General features: G+C 30.8%; 2 protein-coding genes across 2 annotated transcripts; both read left to right on the top strand.

Annotated features, from left to right (window-relative positions):
• Positions 1–746: 746 nt before the first annotated feature.
• LOC134684875 (C-type mannose receptor 2-like) lies at positions 747–7,337 on the top strand. The gene is made up of 3 exons (XM_063544184.1): positions 747–882; positions 4,371–4,550; positions 7,032–7,337. The coding sequence occupies exons 1-3, from the start codon at positions 747–749 to the stop codon at positions 7,274–7,276; spliced, it is 561 nt and encodes a 186-aa protein (XP_063400254.1). The 3' UTR covers positions 7,277–7,337.
• Positions 7,338–10,536: 3,199 nt separating this feature from the next.
• Positions 10,537–22,807, top strand: LOC134684874 (uncharacterized). The gene is made up of 5 exons (XM_063544183.1): positions 10,537–10,635; positions 11,835–11,895; positions 15,152–15,412; positions 19,622–19,801; positions 22,473–22,807. The coding sequence occupies exons 1-5, from the start codon at positions 10,537–10,539 to the stop codon at positions 22,715–22,717; spliced, it is 846 nt and encodes a 281-aa protein (XP_063400253.1). The 3' UTR covers positions 22,718–22,807.
• Positions 22,808–27,560: the final 4,753 nt, after the last annotated feature.

Genomic DNA, 27,560 nt, shown 5'->3' with positions numbered 1-27,560 from the left:
TATTTTAAGTTCCAGATAAGAAGAATATATTACCTTTTTTAGCAAGAAAGCGTGTTAAGTACCCTTTTTAAAGGATTACAATTTTGATGAAATGGTCTTACAATATTTTCTTACTAGTTAAAAGTAATTTTATTTAATTGAAAGTAATGTGTAGTGTTAATTTTTATTAGTTTGATAATCATAAACAGACATTCAATGAAATGGATTGAACAATTTGATAGATTGGTTTTGCATATTTCAATTTTCTGTGTTAATCCAAACTAAACCCTAACATATTTCCCCAAGCTATTTATTATATAATTATAAGACTAAACCTGTAATTTAAAGAATATAAATACACAGAAATATATTGTTACTGTACATGTTATAATTTTTGGTTCCGCTAACTGTTTTGATAAGCAGTTATTTAAAATGTAAAGTATATCAGAGATATAATTGGATGCTGTGAAACAATATCGATATTATATATTTATGTACAATTCATTAAGGAATATCATCACTTATGCATCGTCAGTTCATATGGCTTTACTTACTCACTAATTGGGACTATCTTATTATGTTTAATATATAATATGGCATTTTTACATGAAATTGTATATATTTTGATATCATATCAAATAGTTGCATGTAAAATAAAAGTTGGATTTACCGAAAATTCACCAGAACTTAATAACATTTACTTTAATGAGACGGTGATATTCCAAATTAAGGCGAGCATTTTAGAATGTGTTTTGCAGTGTAATCACATGACAGAATGTATGTCAGTTTCACATTCAAAAACATCCAAAGAGTGCATCGGTTTAAGTGCAGGATATGTAAATGGTATGAAGGATATCAAAGGATACCACAGTGATGGGTGGACCTATCATTTAGTTTTAGATAGTAAGAGGCTATGTTACAAATAAGATAATATGTTTTGCTTGTATTTTGTAGCCTTTGTTATAATATTGTTTTGATTTGTTGGTGTTTGATTTTTTGCATCTGAACAAAAAGAACCCCAGGCATAACAAAGACTAGTAATAACAACAACAATAGTAACTAGAATGTCACCCGCACGACTGTCACGGTTACTGCAACCATTTTTTAAATCCCAAAGTCAAATGCAATATATATGTATATGCCAGTTAAAATTTCTGAGCGTTTGGAGCATTTTGATTTTTTTGTTGTCTTTTTTGCTGTTTCCGTGGTGACGGTGACCATTTCCAAAATATTAATGACAGGTGTCACATTGGTACATGAGAGGAAATGTACCATCAACGTTTCATTAGACTTGACCAATGATTTTAATAGAGGAAATCCTACTTTAAGGTTTTGAGCAATTTGAAATATTGTGCATTATTTTCTATGTAATGCATTTTTGAATTGACAAATGAAAATTTCACATCTACATGATCTACACAGACCAGTTGACAATTCTGTAAATATTCATGACGCTTGGGGAGTTTTCGATTTTTTGAAACTTTTGCATGGCAACAAAGTAGTTCCGAGGATTGTCAAAATCATCCAAAACCTTTATATACTGGACATCTACATTGTATAAAAATTCAATGATTTTAAGTTCAGGCATATTAAAAAATTCACCAAACCCTTACATGTAATTTTTTAACATTTTCTTCGGTTTCCATAATATATTTGTTCTAAGATTTGTTTTTAAACCTTTCCATACTGTTATCCCAAAACATGAAATTAATAGTATTTTAATAATATAATAATCACAGAAAATAGTTTTACAACAGCAATGTATGAAACTACTTTTCTGTTTGTGAAATACATGGGTCAGTTTTAAAATTATTTTTCGAAGACCCGGAAATCATAGATACTTTGAAATCATGCTTATTAGTTGTTTAATGTTCAGTTGTTAAAGCTTAACACATATACAAGGTTTACTGATGTATTGAGCAAGACTCGCGGTTATACTGCATAAGAAGCGAGAATGCCGAATACGAATTTAAAGATCATAAAAAAATCAAAAGTTTCGAAAATAAATTGTGCCATATATGTTTAAGGCCGTCTATATGCCTTGGGAGGGAAAACATAATGTTTATTTTATTAGTTTTAGTTACAAAAACATTTACTGTAATGACCATTCCATTGGTATTTCATGTCAACTCAGACGTGCTGGCTACTGGGATGGTGATACTCTTGGGAACGATACGTTCATCAATAAAGGCACCGACCCAGTTGCTGTAAACTAACCTAATATACCAGTCTAGCGCGTTCTGACCATATAAGACCCATTAGTTGAGCTCGATCCAAATCTATTACGTAGTTCGACATTGTAAAAAAAGACTCATCAAAGTTATTCAGTATTATCTTAATTATGTGAGGAATTATAAAATGTGTAAAAAGGGATGAATGATAGATGTAAGGGGAGATATGGTTAATAGTTCGCATAAATATTTCATGGAAACTCGAGACCATCGGTTGTTTAAGACATGGCTACGTATTTGCATTATAATAATGATATGCCCCAAGTTTTTTAAAAGATAACACAAAAAATACAAGTCAAAAGAAAATATTTCTCTCTTCTATAGACTCCAAACCGACAATGTTTGACTTTTAAAGCAGATAGCGTAAACAAATTCGGTAACATCCATGTTTTAAAGATCCTTTATCTAAACCTCCCACGTTTGACGTGATTAAACCTCTGCAAGACCACACAAGCACACATGTGTATAAAATGATGGTATCCACGTTCATTATCACAATGTTAAGTTATAATACATAACACTTTATAAAAGTTTAATCCACAATGATGTAGATTCCATTCGAATTATTTAAACAGTGTGTTATATAAATTGCATTAGGTTATTATACTTCTTCTTAATATAACGAAAGAGATTAATGAGGTGTATGAAGTATACACTCAATGGATTTTAGGCGATTCTATTTAAAAGCTTTAAAAAATAGTTTTAAATTGTATATACAATAATATACATTTTATGGTAATATTCTATACAAAACACAAAACATGTCGGCACCTCAAAACCTAACCAAACCTTTAAACTGACTTATTCAGAAGGGGTATAGTTACGATACTGTTGTCATGTCATTAAAGATGGCATATTTTGGTATTAACATTGATTCACTGATAGGGTCTTTGCATCGGACATAAACACATCAATTCTAAAATCAGTTGTTGGCATGATACGGATTTTGTTCTTCTCATATATGTTGTTCACATGGTATATACCTGATTAGAGAAGAATATATATAGATTTACTAAAACATAAGAAACAGTCATAGTAGGAGAAATGATTATTTTAAATTGTTCAGTCCTACATATAAGTAAGTAAAAAATTATCAATCTGTTTGTGTAAAACGATCTCCATTATTACAGATCCAAAGATTAGGTCGATTTATTTTCTGAAAGCGTTGTATTCTTTTCTTAGCATGTTTTATATAAACAGTTTGTGTAATCATTATTATAATTGAAAATGTTTTAGCTTGAAAACGTTCAAGGTGACTGTAGGATGTTTGCTGTTCTTGTTTTTATTTTTTATTAGATATACGGAATCCTCTGCCATTATCCATATAGTACCATTAAACATTTTGCCCGCTTACCGCTAATTCTCAGAATCTTATAAAATCCTTGTTATTTTCATAGTTCTGGAAAGAAAATAAGAATCAGTGTTATAGGTATGAAAAGTATAGAGCTATTCACTTCCCGCCACATTTTCACTGGCTTATATCTTATAAACCTAGGCACGAACCTTTTATTTTATTCTTTTTTTTTTCTTTTTGTTTTGTCTGTTATTTATATTCTATCAATTTTTAACAGGTTTTGCTAAAGCTTGGTATTTTGAAGCAAAGTAGAAAACATCCTTAAAATTGTAATTTAATCTTTAAAGATAGATCAATATGGAAACAAAGTGAAATCTGGTTTAGTAGCAATCATAATGATTTGTTTAACTATGTTCTTTGTTATTCTAAATGTAAATTAAAAAAGAGAAAGTTCGCTGAATATTTTTTTTCTTCATTTTTGTAAAATGATTGTAATATATCATTTCTAAAGAAAGAAGTTGAAGATATACAATTGACTGTACAAATAAGAAATGCATTAGCACTATGAGGTTACTACCAGCATCTGCTATCAACTCGCAATCTTCCAAACGGTTCTATTTGGTTCAGTCATGTTAATATTGCATGGAGGTCAATGATTTAGAAACTAGCTTTATTCGGATTAATAGATGTGAATGGAGTATTCTAGGTATTGTTATTCCGTCGAGTATTTATTGTTTTTAAACTTTTTATGTAGGGGTAATGTCAACCATTGATTTTTATTCATAAATCACTGTTAATATGGCTAAATAGTTGGTGAAGAACTAATTTCTACACATTTACTAACAAAAACATACTTTGAATTACAGGTCGATGCCCAAAAAGAAGTGGTTACGTCTATAGTGAAACGATTCAGAGTTGTTATAAGATTCATGGTAAAGATACTTCATTGCAGTCTGCAGAGTATGATTCAAAATGTGGTCTCGAAGGAGCGGAACTGATGAGAATAGATTCTGAAGAGAAGCAGGTTTTTATTGTTACATTTCTTGGTAAATATCTTTAGTTAACGGCAGGTAGAGTAGATAATTTGTATCAAATGAATCGTGCAAAATAAATTATATTTATGAAAATAGGAAGATGCGGTATGCTTGCTAATGAGATAACCTTTATTAAGTTTTTAATTTATCTTGTACACCTTTAGGTTGTTTTTTTTACTACTATATTTTTCGTTTTAGTCCTTTACAATATTATTGTGAAACAACAAATTAAAACGTTATTAATTTGATGCGTCCAAAGCACCTTCTTACATAACACTACTTAAGAAAGACTCCAATAAAACATTTGACAGCACGGAATGTATAGCTTGTAGATTCATTATTACTCGTGGTAAATCAATCCACGAAAATTAGTTTCTACGAAAATAAATGAATCACTAGTATAAGAAGAAACGTTATGAGTTATATATCAATACGGGACCAATAATATTACCAAATTCTTCTGAGGTAAACTTTTTCTTGGAAGAGTTCGAACCTTAGTTTCTTAGTCATTTATTTATTTATCAACTTCCAAATTTAAAACAAAATATGTTATAAATTATGGCAGAACCAAAACATTGACTAACCGTCAGGATCTGAAATAGCAAAATGTTGGTTTGTTTCTTTAGATTTTTTCCAATGAACAAATGATGGAAATTAATTATTTGGGAAAAGAATACAGTGATAAATACGTTAATATGTGTATTTCCACAATCACTGTATTACGTTAGGGGGGGTTAAGCCCTTACTAAGATGTTTAACCATTGTGACGTGATGGTCCAGTGGTTTTTATTGTTGTTGTTATGATTAGGCGATCTCCATCGAATAGCGTCAAAACATGTCTTCCCAGGACCTGCCTTGATTACTTCTTATACATAACCCTCTAAAACAAAAATAAAAACATATCGACAAGCTTTTTAACTTCACTTTCAGATATATTTATGAAGTTCTGTCACTCTGTAACCTATATGTCAGTGCATACATGTGACCCATAAGTCCCAGTGCACTTGAGATCAGGGAAACTACAGGAAATGCATTGTAGGCTTCTATCTTGATGTAATTTTGATATCCACAAAAATTGACGACTTCAAACATTTACCCATAAACAAACTTGATGATTTCAGCTTTGATATTGTCATGCTATTAATTTTTCAGTATTAAAGTACCTTTTGTCTCATTGTATGACGTTTACATATCACTTTTAATACGTTAAGCACGTGAGTGTTGCTATTTTAAGTTCTTCGTTTACAGGAATGTGCTAATGACACGCAATTTTTTGTATGAAAATGCAAAGTATAAAACGCTTACACTTTCGACGCTCCCAGTTTCGTTCCTTTTGGAGAGCACACGAATCCTTACAGTTTTAATTTTACCTTGATTTGTAAATTCTGAATGCATCAAAAATGTATGCGATTTAAACATGGTCCATCTACTCTTTCTTCTTATTTTTACAGGAGGAGTTTTGCTCAATGTTTGATGACTTGCAATTATTTACATTTTGATTCCCCTGCCGTAACGGAGGGGGCATTAAGTGTTACCCTTGTCACAAATCACAGATTAAGTTGAATTTGGATGGCGTCACTTTTACCGTTTATGAGTTATGCCCCTTTATAAGCATAAAACATGCTGAATTTTTCGTTTCCATTTTCTAACTTTAGTTTGTCTCATCCGAATGTTATGAATCTTATACACAATGCTTATAAGCACAAATCACAGATTAAGTTTGAAATAGGGTGGCATCACTTTTGCCGTTCTTGAATTTTGCTCCCTTAGAAACATAAATATTGCTGAAAATTGCTGATTTTTTCGTTTGCGTTTTCTTCATTTAGTTTGCCTCAACTAAATGTTCTGAAATTTATACACAATGCTTATTCCCACAAATCACAGAACAAGTTCGAAATTGGGTGGCGTCACTTTTTACCGTTCTTGAGTTATGCCCCTTTATAAATGGAATACTTAATCTGTCGTTTCTTGTCTCTAACTTTGGTTTGCCTCAACAAAATGTTATGAAACTTTTACACATTGCTTATTACCACAAAACAAAGAACAAGTTTGAAATTGGGTGGCGTCAGTTTTACCGTTCTTGAGTTATGCCCCTTTATAAATGGAATACTTAATCAATTGACTTATGCATATTTACAAGCGGGGCATCTGAGGCCCATATACACATTCTCAATTTATATTGTGTACTTGTTATCTTCAAAACCAGGTTTAATCCACCATTTTGTACATTAGGAAATGCCTGTACCAAGTCAGGAATATGACAGTTGTTTTCCTTTCGTTTGATGTGTTTGAGCTTTTGATTTTACCAATTATCAAGGGACATTCCGTTTTGAAATTTCCTTAGAGTTCGGTATTTTTGTTGTTTTACTTTTTAAGAGGGCAGGCTCATTCACAATCGTATTTTAAATTTCAAATAATAAAAAAATACTTTTCGTCATTTAAAACCAAGATGTTTGGAAAATCAATCTTATTGTTTTGTACAATATTTTTTAGATTATCTTGATGTTACCAGTTGGATAATGTTTCAAGGATCACATCTAATCGCAGAAGAGCATTGGCGATACAGTGATGGATCAATCATTACTTACTTCAATTGGCATTCAACACAACCTGATTCAAGTGGTAACCCAGGTCAGACTGAAGTGATTGGTATGAAAAAGTTTGATGGTTATAAATGGCATGACCTATGGTTGAATTATAAAGGCGCATTTTTATGCGAAAAAAGAATTTTTGATTGACCGAATATTTCTATTTAAAATTTTCGAAAACAAACAATACATGATTTTAGAAATATCCTCTTATTGTGACAACATTGGAAATTATTTTGATCAGCATATTTGTTTTTATATGTTAAATATTGTTACATTTTTTTCATAGTAGAATTAAAATGGTTAATACAATGGAAGGTTGTCTCTTTTCCGCGCTACAAATTGTTTTATTCCTCAATGGATTTCTGTTTGATCTTCATCAGAAACACTTAAAACCAACACTAATATTTATTCCACTCTGTGATTTTCATACATCTGATATTGATAATCTATCTGTTAATGTTGTTAATGGACACAGACAAAAAGACAAAACACCTTGGTATTCACAACATCTTTGAAGAAAAACAGATTGTACATTCAAATTATTCATGAGCATAACATAATTTTAATGTCTCATTTACCATTTGTTTTATATTACAAATTCCAAAGATCTACCAAAGCCAAGCTTTTAATTTAAAAACTAGATCAATAAGATGTCCATTAGAAGTTTATAAAGAAAACAACGCATCCTTATTTCATGATTATAAAGAAAGCAAAGCATCTACAACAATTAGGAATAACCAAAGCAACAGTATTATAGTTGTTTGGGTTTACATACTAGATGAATAACCAACATGATATAAGTAAATGAAATATATTCAGAATACCGAATATTTACAGCCATACACAGACATCAAACTGATTAGATATACAAATCTTTAATTAATTCAAAAAAATCCAAATGATTCTTTTGCACGTGACTGTTGCAAATCAGGAATCTTGTGAAAAGTTGATCCATTTTTTTTGAATGCATTTCAGTCACAAAATAGTTGATTATTATTCGTAAGGTAGCAATGTTCGTGCATTTCGAGGGTCAATTACAAATTTCAATACTCATCGAAGTATTCATTTTCAACAGGATTATAAGGGCGATTTTGGAAAACCCACGAAATAAAATATTCAAGAAATCTTCAATCTACGAAAAATAGTATCCACAAACAAATATGAATCAACAGTAAATGTTTTTTTTTACTTAATCGCAATGAGCTCAGACACGATGAAATTCAGAGCCCGGTCTACTCCATAGAACTCCAGTTTATCTTCGAAGACCTTAAGTTGTGTGTTGATTCTTTATGGAGTTGGTTTACTATCACATTGACGTATCCTCAACAAGTTGGCGTTTCAGATTTTAATGCATTCGTGGTAATTTCATTGCTCATTCCCCAAAATACAAAACGACGTCATGTCTTTGGCTGAATTTCAATTGTTTGGGACGCTGTAAGCCAATCTCATCATTCTGATTTACGATTTTGAAAATATATTCCAGAATACATTATATTCTGAAACGGCGAATTCGTAATCATTTTATCAATACTGAAAATATAACATTCATCAATGTGTGTACTTTGACAATTAGCCAACTGATGTTAATTTCGTTAGTTTAAAGTACTTATCATATGAAGAACTCTTTTTCTATAAATTTTGCTCTTTCTATATTGATTTTGTCCTCATTTTTTCATTACAGAAGATCATTTTAGTTAAAGAGGTACATAGATTGTGAATAAAGGTCAGTTAATATGGCGTCCTTTCTAAAAATAAAACAACGAGCATAACACACTCTATTGAAGTCGAGTTTTAAATTGTAGAAATTATTTTCTGATTACGCAATGCTACAATTCTTTACAAGAGCGTATCGAAAGAATCACCAATAAGTAATTTTTTGAAAGATAACTTCTTCCTTTTTTATTTAAAAGTCAATTATGTCTTAAAATTGATTGATGTTCTTTTAAACAATTCTTGAAACGGTTAGTACCAGATGTTTATGTCTTAAGGATCATTAACTAAAAGTTTTGACTTATAATTACAAAAACGTTTCGCTAATTACAATATGAAAGAGAATTTAAATTCATGTGTAATTTCGATCTTTTTTTAATTTCATGTAGTTTAAAAGAGCTAGTAATGAAGCATTCATTCACATTAAGTATTGTCAAATTAATTATAAATTCCGTTTCTATTACTTTCTTCCTAATATAAGTATTAATTTTTCTATAGAAATAAATTAACGTTAGATTCATCAGAAAACCATGAAAATGTAATACTCTCCCTTGTCAAAAAAAAAATCAAAAATACAAAAGTAGCATAGATTGGAAAATATCAAATGAAAAAGTACATATTATCAAGTTTAAAATACAATAATTATGACAACAAAAACCAAAGTATTTATACATTTTTAACTTATTTTCATTAAAATGGTGTTTTATATAAAGCAATTGATTTAAAACTTTGTCGACTAGCGAGTATGTTGTACCCCAGGATTAGGTCACCTTAGCTGTACTCAGCAAAACCTTTCGTAATTTTGGATCCTCAATGCTATTAAAATTCGTACTTTATTTAACTTTTTTTCCTATTTATATTCGAGCGTCACTGATGTCTGTGAGAAAATCAACTAAAAGTTATGACTAATAATTGTAATATCTTGTAATTAATTACAAATTGCAAGAGAATTTAAATTCATGTGTAATATAGATCGTTTTTCAATTTCATGTAATTTAAAAGAACTAGTAATGAAGCATTTAGATTAAATTGGCAAGTTAATCATACATTCCGTTTTTATTACTTTCTTCCTAATGTAAAGTATCGATCTTCTATAAAAGAAACCAACGTTTGATTCATCAGAAAATTATGAAAAATGAAACACTCACCCTCGTTAAAAAGCCCTACAAAAACAACGTAGATTGAAAAATATCAAATTAGAAAGTACATATTAAGTTTCAAATACAATAATTTTGACAAAAAATACCAAATTCCTACACATTTTTAATATATTATCATTGATATTTTGAAGCATCTACTGTAAATTCAGAAATTATTGCATGCATATATTACTACGATTTTGTGATTTTAGACAAAATGCGATTTAACTTTATGCGATATTGAGAACAATCCTTTTTAATTCATATAATTAATTTCAAAATGCGAGTTTAAATTATTGCGATAACAACCTTATCGCATTTTTCGCAATAATAAAAACATCGCAATAATTGTTGAATAAACAGTATATCAATTTCATCTGTTGATACCATAGATTGCTCAACATTTTAAACACTAATAACATTATCAGATGAAAGAGAAATCCTTTAAAAAAAATGATAGCTTTTGGATGTTACTTCTTAGGAATATTTGAAGTACGAATATCTACGAATGAAATTAAATGTGAGATTTAACATCAGTGAGAAAGAAATCTCTTTAAAATGCGAAGTTGTAATACGGTAGAGAATATTGTAGCGAAAACTACAGCTGATTTGAATGACATTAATGAGATTGATGAGATAGGAACCTTAGACAATGATGTAACAACACAACATGAGAAGAAGCTGTAAAAATAGTTAACAATGGCTTGACTCATCGTATTGGAATGTGATACAAAAACAAATGACAGACAGAAAGTTCTCAAAGTAGTAGGGTTTTAAATTTCAGCACTATTCGATATTTCGTGGCGATCATTTTTCATTAATGAAGGAAGCCGAAGTACCCTGGGATAACCAACCAGTCATAGTAGAAAAACTGACAATCTTAAATAATGGAGAGTAGAGTTGGAACGCTATTACGAGTTGCGGGATTCGAACTCACAACCCAAGTGTTGACACTTGGCCACCGGTACCCCCAATAATTTAAAAATACATGTTCTAGTGTTATGTCAAGACATAAAAACATACTTATAAAAATAATATCAGAATTAAAATTAATATTTGTTCCAATAAAAATCATATTAAATGATCTTACAACGGTGGTAAAATAATACTCTTTAAAAATGAGTTCATTCAAATGACCTTATAATTTATATAGATTGCATTAAGCGTACGAGCTTTATAAACATCTTTACCGTAAAACTGAATTTAACATGAACAGCCAAACTTCAAAACAAAATCTTTGTATATAAAATAATATAGGGAAAGTTATAAGGAATTTCTTGTAATAATAGTTAACTTGGTTTACTCATTTTTATTTTTTTCTTTGAAATTAAAAACCTTACTACATACATGGTCATAGCGAACGAGTTTGGAAACACGAATAAAGGAGTCAAAGGAAAAGTATGTAAATTGATATTTGTCACAATTGTCAAATCCATCTGGTTGCAGTCATTAAAATTATGCAGAAAGTTCTAACACAACAACAATAATGACCATTATGACAAATAATGTAAAACATGTAGAAATGAGATGGTGTGGTATGATTACCAATGTTACAACTATCCACCAGAGATTGAATAAAGACGACGTGAGCAACAACATTTCATTTGTCTGTAACTTCACGATATACTTTTCGTGAGGTCAAATTCAAATGAACTCTTTTACAAAGAAAGAAACACCTTGCTATCATTAATCAAATACATTTGACCCACATATTTTAGTATATAAGAAACAGATTTCGCCACGAAATTCACTAGTAAATGTTTTTATTACTGAAGCGGTTATTTTAAACTGAACAAGTCTTAAATGCCTGAAATTACCGCAAGGAAAACTGTCAAGATCTTTTTTTAATTATTCAGTCCGTGTTCAGTATCCCGATCCGAGTAGGAGAAGATCCAGGACAGTTCAGTACTGTCTCAGGTAACTAAAAAAACCGTCTTTGTCTTCGATTCAGTAGCGTCATGAACGTTTTCGTCGAAATCAGTACATCGATAAAGTAGTTGATTGAGATTTTCAGTAGTGTTCAGTGCCAGCTAAATCTATCGTTTTTGACATAGAATAGTTTGTGCAGATTTATATGGCTTGTCTCCCTTCATTCGCGCTTGGATAATAATTTTCAATTCATTGATGAATTTTGATTTTTATCCGTGAAAAATACTTCTACTTTGTTTAATTGTCCAAAATGAAATATGTTTGAAAATTAAATGATATAAATTACAATGAAAATGAAATCTGTGGTCGGAATTGCTAATTTTGTTTATCTTGCTGTAACGTCGGGAGCAGCTATTGAAAATGAACGGAAACTTTTAAGCTGGAAATCCCCGCTCTCAGTAAAAATCGTCTTCTACCATTTTATAACTGTATATATCTTGCTGAGCAATTCGCTAACGTCAAATTTATTTTGTTTTTGTAAATATAAAGCTTTTTTCTCTGTGACTATAATACGTAGTTTTTAAGAATAAAGTCCTTTCAATCACTTTTCAATTTATGTTTGTTTAATTTTTATTCGATTAAATGATAATAAAAGTCATATGAAACGAGTGACTGGTGACAAATAATGTTTATCCAATTCTTGGACCCATGCATGAATAAATCATCAACATAGTCTTCTGTGCACGATTTCATCGTTTTTTACGCATCCGTATCGTATCATCGTCAAAAAAGTTCTCTCGGTATGCAACGATGTGAAAATATGGCAGCTTATTAATTGTCGTATTTTGAAGCCGTAGTTTAACAATTGTCACCTTAGTAAACAGTCAACAAAGAAGCATGGATATAGAGGAAGTGTATAACATATAAAGTAAGATATTAAGTTATTTCAATGACAGATCCATGCGTATTGCATTCACCGGATTTTTACCAGAAAGGCCACGCGGAGTTCACTGCATACGAAAAACATATCGGCAAATTGTTTACTGTGAGCAAACAATTAAAAAAAAGTAAATTTCTTCTTAAAATGGACAAATTATAGAATTTTCTTGAGATATAAGTACATGTTACATAAGTGTAATGATAAAATCTAGCCATCTAGTATAAAAATATTTGCATCATTTTTTTATTTTAATTTGCATGACTTTACGTATATAAATCTGTTAAAAGTGACCCATTACATCAGCCCCATAATAAATATTGCAAATTAGTCTTAAAAACTCCACCTTGATTTATATTTTGACCCTATATGAATCTTTGCAAAAAAAAATCCTATGACATATATATATATGATAATATATATATAATGTCTAAAAATAGCAACAATCAACATTCAATCTATTTAATCAGTTAATAAACTGATACAATTACTGAATTAAAATTATATAACTGTCTAAGCACGCTAATTAATACATTTAAAATTCTTAAAGATTTTAAATAGAAATACGCAATATTTCGCTAAACAAATTAGCTTCATCAGGCGTGTGCATCTCTCAAAGAGAAATCAGATGCATGACAAAAAAATATTTTTGTAGCTTGAACTGCACAAAATTTGAGTGAAAGGTTAACATATTCATTGATGTTCTGTAAAAAATATGTTTGTAGCTACAACTACATAAAGTTGGTGTAAATGTTTAACATATTTATTGACGTTCGACTAATTGTATGAATTTCTATAAATTAATTTGTATGATTTCAAGATTATTATTTAGATTTGTTTTCAAATCTTTTTTCTTATCTCTCATTGAGTCCAACAGGTTCAAGAGTTCGTAACTGGTGCATCCAACATCCCTCTCTCTTTTGTCTTCCTTGTGTATCCCAATTTGGTTTTTATCGATGATTTGAAATGTGACGTTTTCAAAATCATGCCCTGCTCTTAAAAGATGTCTTGTGATTGGGCAGTTTATATGATAATATATATATGGCGCCCTCGTGGGAAAAATCGTTGACTATTCTTCAGACGTTTTATATATATATAAAGGTCTAAGAATATAATAAAGCTAATTAATTGATACAATAAAAAGTTCTGTTAGGTTTTAAAAAGAAATACGCAATATTTCGCTAGACAAACTAGCTTCATCAGGCGTGTGCATCTCTCAAGGTTAAATCGGATGCATGTGATAAAAACAAAAATTTGCAGCTCAAACTAAACAAAAAATGAGTAAAAGTTTAACATGTTTTTTTTTTTTATACTTTAGACTTTCAATTTCCTGCTATACTATATGTTCAATAATTTGAATATTAGGCATGCTTTTGTTATTCTATTAGACGAAGCATACTTAATAATAACACCACTCATACTGGTGCTAGGGACTGTCCTAAACTTGCAGTGATTTTTTTAAGGCCTCACTATGACTTTGAGACAAACAACAGCAATTTAAACGATGTTCCTTTGCTTTTTGTGTGCTTTTTGTTTGGTCATGGATGGATACCCCACATCCTTTAATTTTCTATTCGAGTATACAAAACAGTGGTTGCGATTTTAATTTGCTTCAACCACATTATGAGGTAACCTCCTCATTGCAATCTTCAATGCACTGGCAGTTTATTTTACCAGTGCAGCGGAACAGTTACAATAACATATTATGAAGTAAAGTTGCTTTTGATAGTCAGATGTCATGGCAAATATTTTAAGTTCCAGATACGAAGAATATATTACCTTTTTTAGCAAGAAAGCGTGTTAAGTACCCTTTTTAAAGGATTACAATTTTGATGAAATGGTCTTACAATATTTTCTTACTAGTTAAAAGTAATTTTATTTAATTGAAAGTAATGTGTAGTGTTAATTTTTATTAGTTTGATAATCATAAACAGACATTCAATGAAATGGATTGAACAATTTGATAGATTGGTTTTGCATATTTCAATTTTCTGTGTTAATCCAAACTAAACCCTAACATATTTCCCCAAGCTATTTATTATATAATTATTAGACTAAACCTGTAATTTAAAGAATATAAATACACAGAAATATATTGTTACTGTACATGTTATAATTTTTGGTTCCGCTAACTGTTTTGATAAGCAGTTATTTAAAATGTAAAGTATATCAGAGATATAATTGGATGCTGTGAAACAATATCGATATTATATATTTATGTACAATTCATTAAGGAATATCATCACTTATGCATCGTCAGTTCATATGGCTTTACTTACTCACTAATTGGGACTATCTTATTATGTTTAATATATAATATGGCATTTTTACATGAAATTGTATATATTTTGATATCATATCAAATAGTTGCATGTAAAATAAAAGTTGGATTTACCGAGAATTCACCAGAACTTAATAACATTTACTTTAATGAGACGGTGATATTCCAAATTAAGGCGAGCATTTTAGAATGTGTTTTGCAGTGTAATCACATGACAGAATGTATGTCAGTTTCACATTCAAAAACATCCAAAGAGTGCATCGGTTTAAGTGCAGGATATGTAAATGGTATGAAGGATATCAAAGGATACCACAGTGATGGGTGGACCTATCATTTAGTTTTAGATAGTAAGAGGCTATGTTACAAATAAGATAATATGTTTTGCTTGTATTTTGTAGCCTTTGTTATAATATTGTTTTGATTTGTTGGTGTTTGATTTTTTGCACCTGAACAAAAAGAACCCCAGGCATAACAAAGACTAGTAATAACAACAACAATAGTAACTAGAATGTCACCCGCACGACTGTCACGGTTACTGCAGTCATTTTTTAAATCCAAAAGTCAAATGCAATATATATGGATATGCCAGTTAAAATTTCTGAGCGTTTGAAGCATTTTGATTTTTTTGTTGTCTTTTTTGCTGTTTCCGTGGTGACGGTGACCATTTCCATAATATTAATGACAGGTGTCACATTGGTACATGAGAGGAAATGTACCATCAACGTTTCATTAGACTTGACCAACAATTTTAATAGCGGAAATCATACTTTAAGGTTTTATGAGCAATTTGACATATTGTGCATTATTTTCTATGTAATGACAGACATTTTTGAATTGACAAATGAAAATTTCACATCTACATGATCTACACAGACCAGTTGACAATTCTGTAAATATTCATGACGTTTGGGGAGTTTTCGATTTTTTGAAACTTTTGCATGGCAACAAAGTAGTTCCGAGGATTGTCAAAATCATCCAAAACCTGTTTATACTGGACATCTACATTGTATACGAATTCAATGATTTTAAGTTCAGGCATATTAAAAAAATCACCAAACCCTAACATGTAATTTTTAACATTTTCTTCGGTTTCCATAATATATTTGTTCTAAGATTTATTTTAAAACCTTTCCATACTGTTATCCCAAAACATGAAATTATTAATATTTTAATAATATAATAATCACAGAAAATAGTTTTATAACAGCAATGTATGTATCGTATATTTTTCATATCGTTGTGAAACTACTTTTCTGTTTGTGAAATACATGGGTCAGTTTTAAAATTATTTTTCGAAGACCCGGTAATCATAGATAATTTGATATCATGCTTATTAGTTGTTTAATGTTCAGTTGTTAAAGTTTAACACATATCCCAGGTTTACTGATGTATAAAGCAAGACTCGCGGTTAAACTGCATAAAAAGCGAGAATGCCGAATACGAATTTAAAGATCATTAAAAAGTCAAAAGTTTCGAAAATAAATTGTGCCAAATATGTTTAATGCCATCTATATGCCTTGGGAGGGAAACATAAGGTTTATTTTATTAATTTTAGTTACCAGAACATTTACTGAAATGACAATTCAATTGGTATTTCATGTCAACTCAGAAGTGCTGGCTACTGGGATGGTGATACTCTTGGGAACGATACGTTCATCAACAAAGGCTCCGACCCAGTTGTTGTAAACTAACCTAAGATACCAGTCTAGCGCGTTCTGTCCATATTAGACCCATTAGTTGAGCTCGATCCAAATCTATTACGTAGTTCGACATTGTAAAAAAAGATGCAACAAAGTTATTAAGTATTATATTAATTATGTGAGGAATTATAAAATGCGTAAAAAGGGATGAATGATAGATGTAAAGGAAGATATGGTTAATAGTTCGCATAAATATTTCATGGAAACTCGAGACCATCGGTTGTTTAAGACATGGCTACGTATTTGCATTAGAATAATGATATACACCAGGTTTTTTAAAAGATAAAACAGAAAATACAAGTCAACAGAAAATATTTCTCTCTTCTTTAGACTCCAAACCGACAATGTTTGACTTTTATAGCAGATAGCGTAAACAAATTCGGTAACATCTATGTTTTAAAGATGCTTGTATCTAAACCTTCCACGTTTGACGTGATTAAACCTCTGCAAGACCACACAAGCACACATGTGTATAAAATGATGGTATCCACGTTCATTATCACAATGTTAAGTTTTAATACATAAAACTTTATAAAAGTTTAATCCACAATGATGTAGATTCCATTCGAATTATTTAAACAGTGTGTTATATAAGTTGCATTATGTTAGTATACTTCTTCTCAATATAACGAAAGAGATTAATGAGGTGTATAAAATATACACTCAATGGATTTCAGGCGATTCTATTTAAAAGCTTTAAAAAATAGTTTTAAATTGTATATACAATAATATACATTTTATGGTAATATTCTATACAAAGCACAAAAAATGTCGGCACCTCAAAACCTAACCAAACCTTTAAACTGACTTATTCAGAAGGGGTATAGTTACGATACTGTTGTCAGGTCATTAAAGATGGCATATTTTGGTATTAACATTAATTCACTCATAGGGTCTTTGCATCGAACATAAACACATCAATTCTAAAATCAGTTGTTGGCATGATACGGATTATATTCTTCTCATATATTTTGTGATGGTATGATACTAAACCTATGAACCTAAAGAGGACGGATTGTGCTTGATTTTCAAAGATGAAGACATAATCTTTCGATCAGTGTAATTGAGGTCTGGAGCTGGCATGTCAGTAACTGCTAGTAGTTTTTTGTTAAGTTATGTATCATTTTGCTTTTGCTTAGTTTCTTTTGTAACCTACTCTGACATCGGACTCGGACTTATTTTAAACTGAGTTTTACTGTGCGTATTGCTGTATGTTTGGTTATTCTACATTTTCGGGAGGTATAGGGGACGGTTGAGATCTCACAAAACATTTTAACCCCGCATTATGTTTGTGCCTGTCCGAAGACAGGAGTCCCTGGCCTTTGTTAGTCGTGTATGTATTTTTCAGTTTAGTTCATTTATAGGTTTTGGAGTTTATTGTGACGTCCATTTGAACTGAACTAGTACACATTTTTGAAGCCCTCCTACGGATTTGGGATTTTATCGCTGTGTTGAAGGCCTATTGGTGGCCTTCGATTTTTTCTGCTCTTTGGTTGGGTTGTTGTCCCTTTGACACATTCCCCATTTCCATTCTCAATTTCATATAATATTTCAGCAAGTTGCAATCGTTTAATCTTGAAATACAAATGATCAGACATTGCTTGTCTCAATCTTAACAACCGATTAGGATGCAAAAATGAAGTTGTGGGGAACCTTTCCTTGAACAGGATTATGTCGCATGGTATATACCTGATCAGAGAAGAATATATATAGATTTACTAAAACATAAGAAACAGTCGTAGTAGGAGAACTGATCATTTTAAATTGTTCAGTCTTACATATAAGTAAGTTAAAAATTATCAATTTGTTTATGTAAAACGATCTCCATTATTACAGATACAAGGATTTGGTCGATTTATTTTCTGAAAGCGTTGTATTCTTTTCTTAGCATGTTTTATATAAACAGTTTGTGTAATCATTATTATAATTGAAAATGTTTTAGCTTGAAAACGTTCAAAGTGACTGTAGGATGTTTGCTGTTCTTATTTGTATTTTTTATTAGATATACGGAATCCTCTGCCATTATCCATATAGTACCATTAAACATTTTGCCCGCTTACCGCTACTTTTCAGAATTTTATAAAATCCTTGTTATTTTCATAGTTCTGAAAAGAAAACAGGAATCAGTGTTTTAGGTATGAAAAGTATAGAGCTATTCATTTCCCGCCACATTTTCACTGGCTTATATCTTATAAACCTGGGCACGAACCTTTTATTTTATTCTTTTTTTTTTCTTTTTTTTTGTCTGTTATTTATATTCTATCAATTTTTAACAGGTTGTGCTAATGCTTGGTATTTTGAAGCAAAGTAGAAAACATCCTTAAAATTGTAATGTGATCTTTAAAGATAGATCAATATGGAAAAAAAGTGAAATCTAGCAATCATAATGATTTGTTTAACTATGTTCTTTGTTATTCTAAATGTAAATTAAAAAAAAAAGTTCGCTGAATATTTTTTTTTCTTCATTTTTGTAAAATGATTATAATATATCATTTCTATGGAAAGACGTTGAAGAAATACAATTGACTGTACAAATAAGAAATGCATTAGCACTATGAGGTTACTACCAGTATCTGCTATAAACTCGCAATCTTCCATACGGTACTATTTGGTTCAGTGTTGTTAATATTGCATGGGGGTCATTGATTTAGAAACTAGCTTTATTCGGATTAATAGATATGAAAGGAGTATTCTAGATATTGTTATTCCGTCGAGTATTTATTGTTTTTAAACTTTTTATGTAGGGGTAATGTCAACCATTGATTTTTATTCATAAATCACTGTTAATATTGCAAAATATTTGGTGAAGAACTAATTTCTACAAATTTACTAACAAAAACATACTTTGAATTACAGGTCGATGCCCAAAAAGAAATGGTTACGTCTATAGTGAAACGATTCAGAGTTGTTATAAGATTCATGGTAAAGATACTTCATTGCAGTCTGCAGAGTATGACTCAAAATGTGGTCTCGAAGGAGCGGAACTGATGAGAATAGATTCTGAAGAGAAGCAGGTTTTCATTGTTACATTTCTTGGTAAATATCTTTAGTTAAAGGCGGGTAGAGTAGATAATTTGTATCAAATGAATCGTGCAAAATAAATTCTATTTATGAAAATACGAAGATGCGGTATCCTTGCTAATGAGATAACCTTGATAAAGTTTTTTAATTTATCTTGTACACCTGTAGGTGTGTTTTTTTACTACTATATTTTTACGTTTTAGTCCTTTACAATATCATTGTGAAACAACAAATTAAAACGTTTTTAGTTTGATGCGTCCAAAGCACCTTGTTACATAAAACTACTTAAGAAAGACTCCAACATAACATTTGACAGCACGGAATGTATAGCTTGTAGATTCATTATTACTCGTGGTAAATCAATCCACGAAAATTAGTATCTACGAAAATAAATGAATCACTAGTATAAAAAAAAACGTTATGAGTTATATATCTATACGGGACCAATAATATTACCAAATTCTTCTGAGGTAAACTTTTTCTTGGAAGAGTTCGAACCTTAGTTTCTTAGTCATTTATTTATTTATCAACTTCCAAATTTAAAACAAAATATGTTATAAATCATTGCAGAACTAAAACATTGACTAACCGTCAGGATCTGAAATAGCAAAATGTTGGTTTGTTTCTTTAGATTTTTTCCAATGAACAAATGATGGAAATTAGTTATTTGGGAAAAGAATACATTGATAAATACGTTAAAACGTGTATTTCCACAATAACTGTATAACGTTATTGGGGGTTAAGCCCTTACTAAGATGTTTAACCATTGTAACGTGATGGTCCAGTGGTTTTTATTGTTGTTGTTATGATTAGGAGTTCTCCATCGAAAAGCGTCAAAACATGTCTTCCCAGGACCTGCCTTGATTACTTGATGACATAACCATCTAAAACAGAAATAAAAACATATCGACAAGCTCTTTAACTTCACTCTCAGATATATTTATAAAGTTCTGTCACTCTGTAACCTATATGTCAGTGCATACATGTGACCCATAAGTCCCAGTGCACTTGAGATCATGGAAACTACAGGAAATGGATTATAGGCTTTTATCTTGATGTAATTTTGATATCCACAAAAATTGACGACTTCAAACATTTACCCATAAACAAACTTGATGATTTCAGCTTTGATATTGTCAGGCTATTAATTTTTCAGTATTAAAGTACCCTTTGTCTCATTGTATGACGTTTACATATCACTTTTAATACGTTAAGCACGTGTGTATTGCTATTTTACGTTCTTCATCAATAGGAATGTGCTCCTGACACGCAATTTTTTGTATGAAAATGCAAAGTATAAAACGCTTACACTTTCGACGCTCCCAGTTTCGTTCCTTTTTGGAGTGCATACGATTCCTTACAGTTTTAATTTTACCTTGATTTGTAAATTCTGAATGCATCACAAATGTATGCGATGTAAACATGGTTCATCTACTGTTTCTTCTTATTTTCACAGGAGGAGTTTTGCTCAATGTTTGATGACTTGCAATTATTTACATTTTGATTCCCCCGCCCTAACGGAGGGGGCATTAAGTCCTACCCTTGTCCCAAATCACAGATGAAGCTTGAATTTGGATGGCGTCACTTTTACCGTTCAGGAGTTATGCCCCTTTATAAGCATAAAAAAAGCTGAATTTTTCGTTTCCATTTTCTAACTTTAGTTTGTCTCATCTGAATGTTATGAATCTTAGACACAATGCTTATAATCACAAATCACAGATTAAGTTTGAAAAAGGATGGCACCACTTTTGCCGTTCTTCAGTTTTGCTCCCTTATAAACATAAATATTGCTGAAAATTGCTGAATTTTTCGTTTCCGTTTTCTTAATTTAGTTTGCCTCAACTAAATGTTCTGAAATTTATACGCAATGCTTATTCCCACAAATCACAGAACACGTTCAAAATTGGGTGGCGTCACTTTTTACCGTTCTTGAGTTATGCCCCTTTACAAATGGAATACTTAATCTGTCGTTTCTTGTCTCTAACTTTGGTTTGCCTCAACCAAATGTTAGGAAACTTATACACATTGCTTATTACCACAAAACACAGAACAAGTTTGAAATTGGGTGGCGTCACTTTTAACCGTTCTTGAGTTATGCCCCTTTGTAAATGGAATACTTAATCAATTGATTTATGCATATTTACAAGCGGGGCATCTGAGGCCCATAGACACATTCTCGATTTATGTTGTGTACTTTTTAGCTTCAAAACCAGGTTTAATCCACCATTTTGTACATTCGGAAATGCCTGTACCAAGTCAGGAATATGACAGTTGTTTTCCTTTCGTTTGATGTGTTTCAGCTTTTGATTTTGCCATTTATTAAGGGACTTTCCGTTTTGAATTTTCCTTGGAGTTCGGTATTTTTGTTGTTTTACCTTTTAAGAAGACAGGCTCATTTACAATCATACCATTAACCCTTATTTTACATTTAAAAAAATAAACCAAATACTTTTTGTCAATTAAACCAAGAGCTTTTGATTTTACCAATTATCAAGGGACATTCCGTTTTGAAATTTCTTTGGAGTTTGGTATTTTTGTTGTTTTACTTTTTAAGAGGGCAGGCTCATTCACAATCGTATCATAAATCCTTACTTCAAATTTCAAATAATAAAGAAATACTTTTCGTCATTTAAAACCAAGATGTTTGGAAAATCTATCTTATTGTTTTGTACAATATTTCTTTTAGATTATCTTGATGTTACCAGTTGGATAATGTTTCAAGGATCACATCTAATCGCAGAAGAGCATTGGCGATACAGTGACGGATCAATCATTACTTACTTCAATTGGCATTCAACACAACCTGATTCAAGTGGTAACCCAGGTCAGACTGAAGTGATTGGTATGAAAAAGTTTGATGGTTATAAATGGCATGACCTATGGTTGAATTATAAAGGCGCATTTTTATGCGAAAAAAGAATTTTTGATTGACCGAATATTTCTATTTAAAATTTTCGAAAACAAACAATACATGATTTTAGAAATATCCTCTTATTGTGACAACATTGGAAATTGTTTTGATCAGCATATTTGTTTTTATATGTTAAATATTGTTACATTTTTTTCATAGTAGAATTAAAATGGTTAATACAATGGAAGGTTTTCTCTTTTCCGCGCTACAAATTGTGTTATTCCTCAGGGGATTTCTGTTTGATCTTCATCAGAAACACTTAAAACCAACACTAATATTTATTCCACAATGTGATTTTCATAAATCTGATATTGATAATCTGTCTGTTAATGTTGTTAATGGACACAGACAAAAAGACAAAACATCTTGGTATTAACAACATCTTTGAAGAAAAACAGATTGTACATTCAAATTATTCATGAGCATAACATAATTGTAATGTCTCATTTACCATTTGTTTTATATTACAAATTCCAAAGAGTTACCAAAGCCAAGCTTTTAATTTAAAAACTAGATCAATAAGATGTCCATTAGAAGTTTATAAAGAAAACAACGCATCCATATTTCAAAATTATAAAGAAAGCAAAGCATCTACAACAATTAGGAATAACCAAAGCATCAGTTTTATAGTTGTTTGGGTTAACATACTAGATGAATAACCAACATGATATAAGTAAATGAAATATATTCAGAATACCGAATATTTACAGCCATACACCGACATCAAACTAATTAGATATACAAATCTTCAATTAATACAAAATAATTCCAAATGATAGTATTGCACGTGACTGTTGCAAATCAGGAATCTTGTGAAAAGTTGATCCATTTTTTTTAATGCATTTCAGTCACAAATATTACATATTGACAGATGCTTAATAAAGGCAACAGTAGTATACCGCTGTTCAAAACTTGAATATTATTCGTAAGGTAGCAATTTTCGTGCATTTCGTAGGTATATGCACTAGTAGCCCGATTTCAGTCTGAAACGGTCATTTTGGTCTGATCACATCTTGATTGACTGGATTTACCGCTAGAGAAATTCGTCAAGATATTTCAGATCGTTAAGTCGCCATTCAGATCGATAGCCTCATCAGGTAAATCAGTTCGTTAAGGCGTGTCAAGACGGGAAAGACTGAATCGTCTAGCGGGTTGTTTGGATCCGTTAAGACCACGTCAGACCAAAAAAGACCATGGATACACAGTTACGTCAAGATGTTGTCAGACCGTGTCCAGTCGTGTTCAGATTTTAATCATTTGGACACAAAACGAGTGAAACTTTCCCATTGTTTATCAGGGGTTGCTCCCCTTTTAAAAATAAAATAAAAATTAGAAAGAAGACGGTTTAAGTTTACTGAAAGTCTACCACGTTCCTTTAATCGTGTTAATTAAATAAAAAAAATATTCAATTTGAATTCTTACTACATCCTATTTAACATGTTTTGTATTTTTTTAAAAGTAGCTCAAAGTCATACTGCTGAACAAACCGCCGCAAATTGACTAAAAAAAATCAACAGATTGCCGAAATAACATTTATTCATTGAATGTAAGCACCTGAACCTTTATGTTAAAGGTTTACAAGTGATTACAATACATGTTTTTTGCAATTACAGACTGTCGTAAGTGGTGAAAAATTTGTCATGTTGACGCAATAGATAATTTTTACACCCTTATTAAATAATTACGGATGTCGGCCGTGAACACTTGAAAACGCGTGATCTTGATAATTATGTTTAATTAAATTTAAGATGTAACATTTTTTAATATTGTAAATGAATGCATTCTCATTTATCTTTTAATGTTGGCTATATAAATTGCATTTGAGTAAATTTGAGGCAGGGAAAAAAAATATATATATATAACTAGAATCTATGTCTTTTCTCGTTTTCCGTTTACTGTCATGCCATTGTCCGTTCATTTTTGCCAGACTCATGCGTTTGACTTTTCATCTTTATTTTTTAATAAGTCTATAATTCGAGAGCCTTTCATAAAAAAAAATATTACATACCAAAAGACTTCGTTAAAAGATAAATTTTGATTATTATAGCAGAAAAAGGCCAGTGTACCTGAAGTACATTTAAAGACCAGGTTATATATATTACATGCATACATCATAGTAAAGCTGGTTTAATTTGAATTACTATACCCATGAGGGACATTTTCCGACGATAATTAATCAAATCTGACAAGTTTGATTAAACACGGAAATACGCCCGTAAACGATTTAACGTTACCGTACCCTCTTTACTTATCGCATGTCGGCATCTTCAAATGGCAAATTTATTTTACACAAAATCGTTGACATGGTAGATGGACACTACAGCACAATATTAGCTGAGCTGGAAATTACCATTGGTGAGTAGAAATGAATGATATTTTAAAACATGCCTATCGGACATGAGAATAATCATTGATCCGGCCAAGAGTTCGAAGGAAAAATGTTTACATTTGTTACATTTGTGCATACAGGTATGAATCGACGTTCTAATACACAACATTCTTGCACAGTAACTTGTTCAAAGGCAAAGTAAGAATTTGGGCTTGTAAAAAAATGTTCCTGTGATTGGACCCCCCCCCCTCCCTTTTTGGAAGATCAATGCATGAGCAACAAAAAAAGGGACGAGTTCCTCCAACTATATGTCCCCATTTAAATGCATTGATCGTCTTAAAAGTTTATGATTCGACGGTTTCCTCCAACAATATGGTTTGATAAATTTCTTTCGAAGTTCATTATACTTTTCACATACTAAAAGAAAATGATATTCATCTTCAATTTCTTGTTTATCACACATATTACAAAATCTCGGATATGTCTCAATATTATAAAATCGATAAGTTTCTATATTCAAACAGTGAGTAGATATATGCGGAATTTACAAATGAATGGTTTTATAAATATAATTTACAGCATGATCTAAATAAAATTGTTGGGGTCAAATACATCTATGCAACATACATTTAGGCGAGTCTCCAAAAAATAGTACATTTCACTATTAAAGCTACCGTTTAATCTATCTTTGAATTCAAATTAAAACAAATTTCCGTTTTTTACACCCTGATGTAACCGTATTTTTAAAGCGTTGTCATCCGTATCAATAAATTGTTTAATAAAATTGAAGTGCATGAGTATTATTAACGTCTAGGATAAGTGTGAGATTTCTCTGTTGATGGGAATAAACAAAATTTAGCTGAATTTGTATTATTTAAATTAATGAAAAGGCAAGCTAGTGTGTGTTTGAAATGATATTGTTGAAATGGATTTATAGCATGAAAAATGTGTGTAACCGATTTTACGTTGACTAAGACTGCGAATTTGAAAATAATATATTTGTGAAATCACATTCTACAAGATGACATATGTTGTAAGTACGTTATACTCTATAACCTTTTATTCTAATTATAGTATCTTTGAAATGCATTTTATAGCTGACTTTGCGGTATGGGCTTTGCTCATTGTTGACGGCCGTACGGTGACATATAGTTGTTAATGTCTGTGTAATTTTGGTTTCTTGTGGACAGTTGTCTCATTCGCAATCATACCACATCTTCTCTTTTATATTTATATAGCTATTACTTGCAACTGCCATTTGTACATGTTCCAGACTCGTGCCGCGGATGAAAGAGGTCTCCTTTCAAGTTTGAAAATAGGTGGAGAGGTCGGAAAAACTATCAGAAATATACTAGTATATGATAAAAAAAAATCAGTAAAATTCCCACTTCTCTTTTGGTAAACTGTCTTGCTATTCCCGAGTGTGTTTTAATCAAGAGAACAATTAAAAGTAAAATCTTTAAAAAAAAGTATTATCACTTTTTAAAATTTTACGTCTGGGATAGACCATGGACATATGGAAATATAACCATAAATACGTGCCTCAAATAGGTGTTAAAACGAGGATTTAAAATTTATTGAAAATAACGTTAAAATAAATTATGAAAGTTATGCCTGTATTTATTTTCACTAATATTGCAAATTTAAAGTTATTTTCTTTGTTTTGTTTCTTTCGTCTGACAGCGCGTATACACCGCAGTTATCGTAAATTATATAAACATAAAAAAAAAAAAAAAAAAAAAAAATAACATTATTTTTTTAAGACAAAACAGGGAAAAGAACTGATAAGTGCGGGTAATCCATGCGCCTTGCCTCCTTTATGTTACGATATTTTAGAAATTAATTATTCTGTTATCTATTATAACACGTGAAAACTACACCGATGAGTTCCATATATGTCTTTAACTTACAGCTGGTCCTGACAATGCATGAAATATTTGCCACTGGACTTTAAACTACCAACAATCAATCACACTACAACTTAAAGCATATATAGTAGTGAAATACAAAATGTATATTATAATGATACAATTAGCAAAATAAATAGAATACACATACACACTACTTTATTTAACTGACACAATTTAAAGGAATACTCTCTAAACTATATAAGTAGAGAAGCGAAAAGTTTCTTTTGAATACTTAACAAACTTCCGAACAGTTCATGTTTTTTTGCTCAATTTAAAAACTTGAAACATAAGCATGTATATTGAAAACTGACGACCAGACATCATTAATACGTGTATACAAAAATTCATTAATTCTTTATTAACGTTTAGCCCTACGGCACCTTTCTATTAAGAATGATGATGAGAGTAATTGTAATATATAATAGGCATGTACTTTCTTACGTTACGGATCATTGATTTTGTTACCTGTTGACCCGGTTGATTACTAGCACGTGCCAACGAACTCGACCATTTTAACTAAAACAGATTTTGTTCAAATTAACGCCATATGTATATATATACTAAGTACTATACTAAGTACAATATACCTATCATATGGATTAGAAAATAAATATTATAAGGATA

This window comes from Mytilus trossulus, chromosome 9, assembly GCF_036588685.1.
Source record: "Mytilus trossulus isolate FHL-02 chromosome 9, PNRI_Mtr1.1.1.hap1, whole genome shotgun sequence".
NCBI classification, from domain to species: domain Eukaryota; kingdom Metazoa; phylum Mollusca; class Bivalvia; order Mytilida; family Mytilidae; genus Mytilus; species Mytilus trossulus.
The sequence above is the reverse complement of the archived record's forward strand: the minus strand, read 5'-3'. Positions and strand labels throughout refer to the sequence as shown.

Coding starts and splice junctions, on each gene's coding strand:
- LOC134684875 (XM_063544184.1), top strand. CDS start 747: ATGACAGAATGTATGTCAGTTTCACATTCAAAAACATCCAAAGAGTGC. Junction 883..4,370: donor CTATCATTTAGTTTTAGATA/GTAAGAGGCTAT, acceptor TTTGAATTACAG/GTCGATGCCCAAAAAGAAGT. Junction 4,551..7,031: donor TTTTATTGTTACATTTCTTG/GTAAATATCTTT, acceptor AATATTTTTTAG/ATTATCTTGATGTTACCAGT.
- LOC134684874 (XM_063544183.1), top strand. CDS start 10,537: ATGCGAAGTTGTAATACGGTAGAGAATATTGTAGCGAAAACTACAGCT. Junction 10,636..11,834: donor TAGGAACCTTAGACAATGAT/GTAACAACACAA, acceptor TTAATTATTCAG/TCCGTGTTCAGTATCCCGAT. Junction 19,802..22,472: donor TTTCATTGTTACATTTCTTG/GTAAATATCTTT, acceptor TATTTCTTTTAG/ATTATCTTGATGTTACCAGT.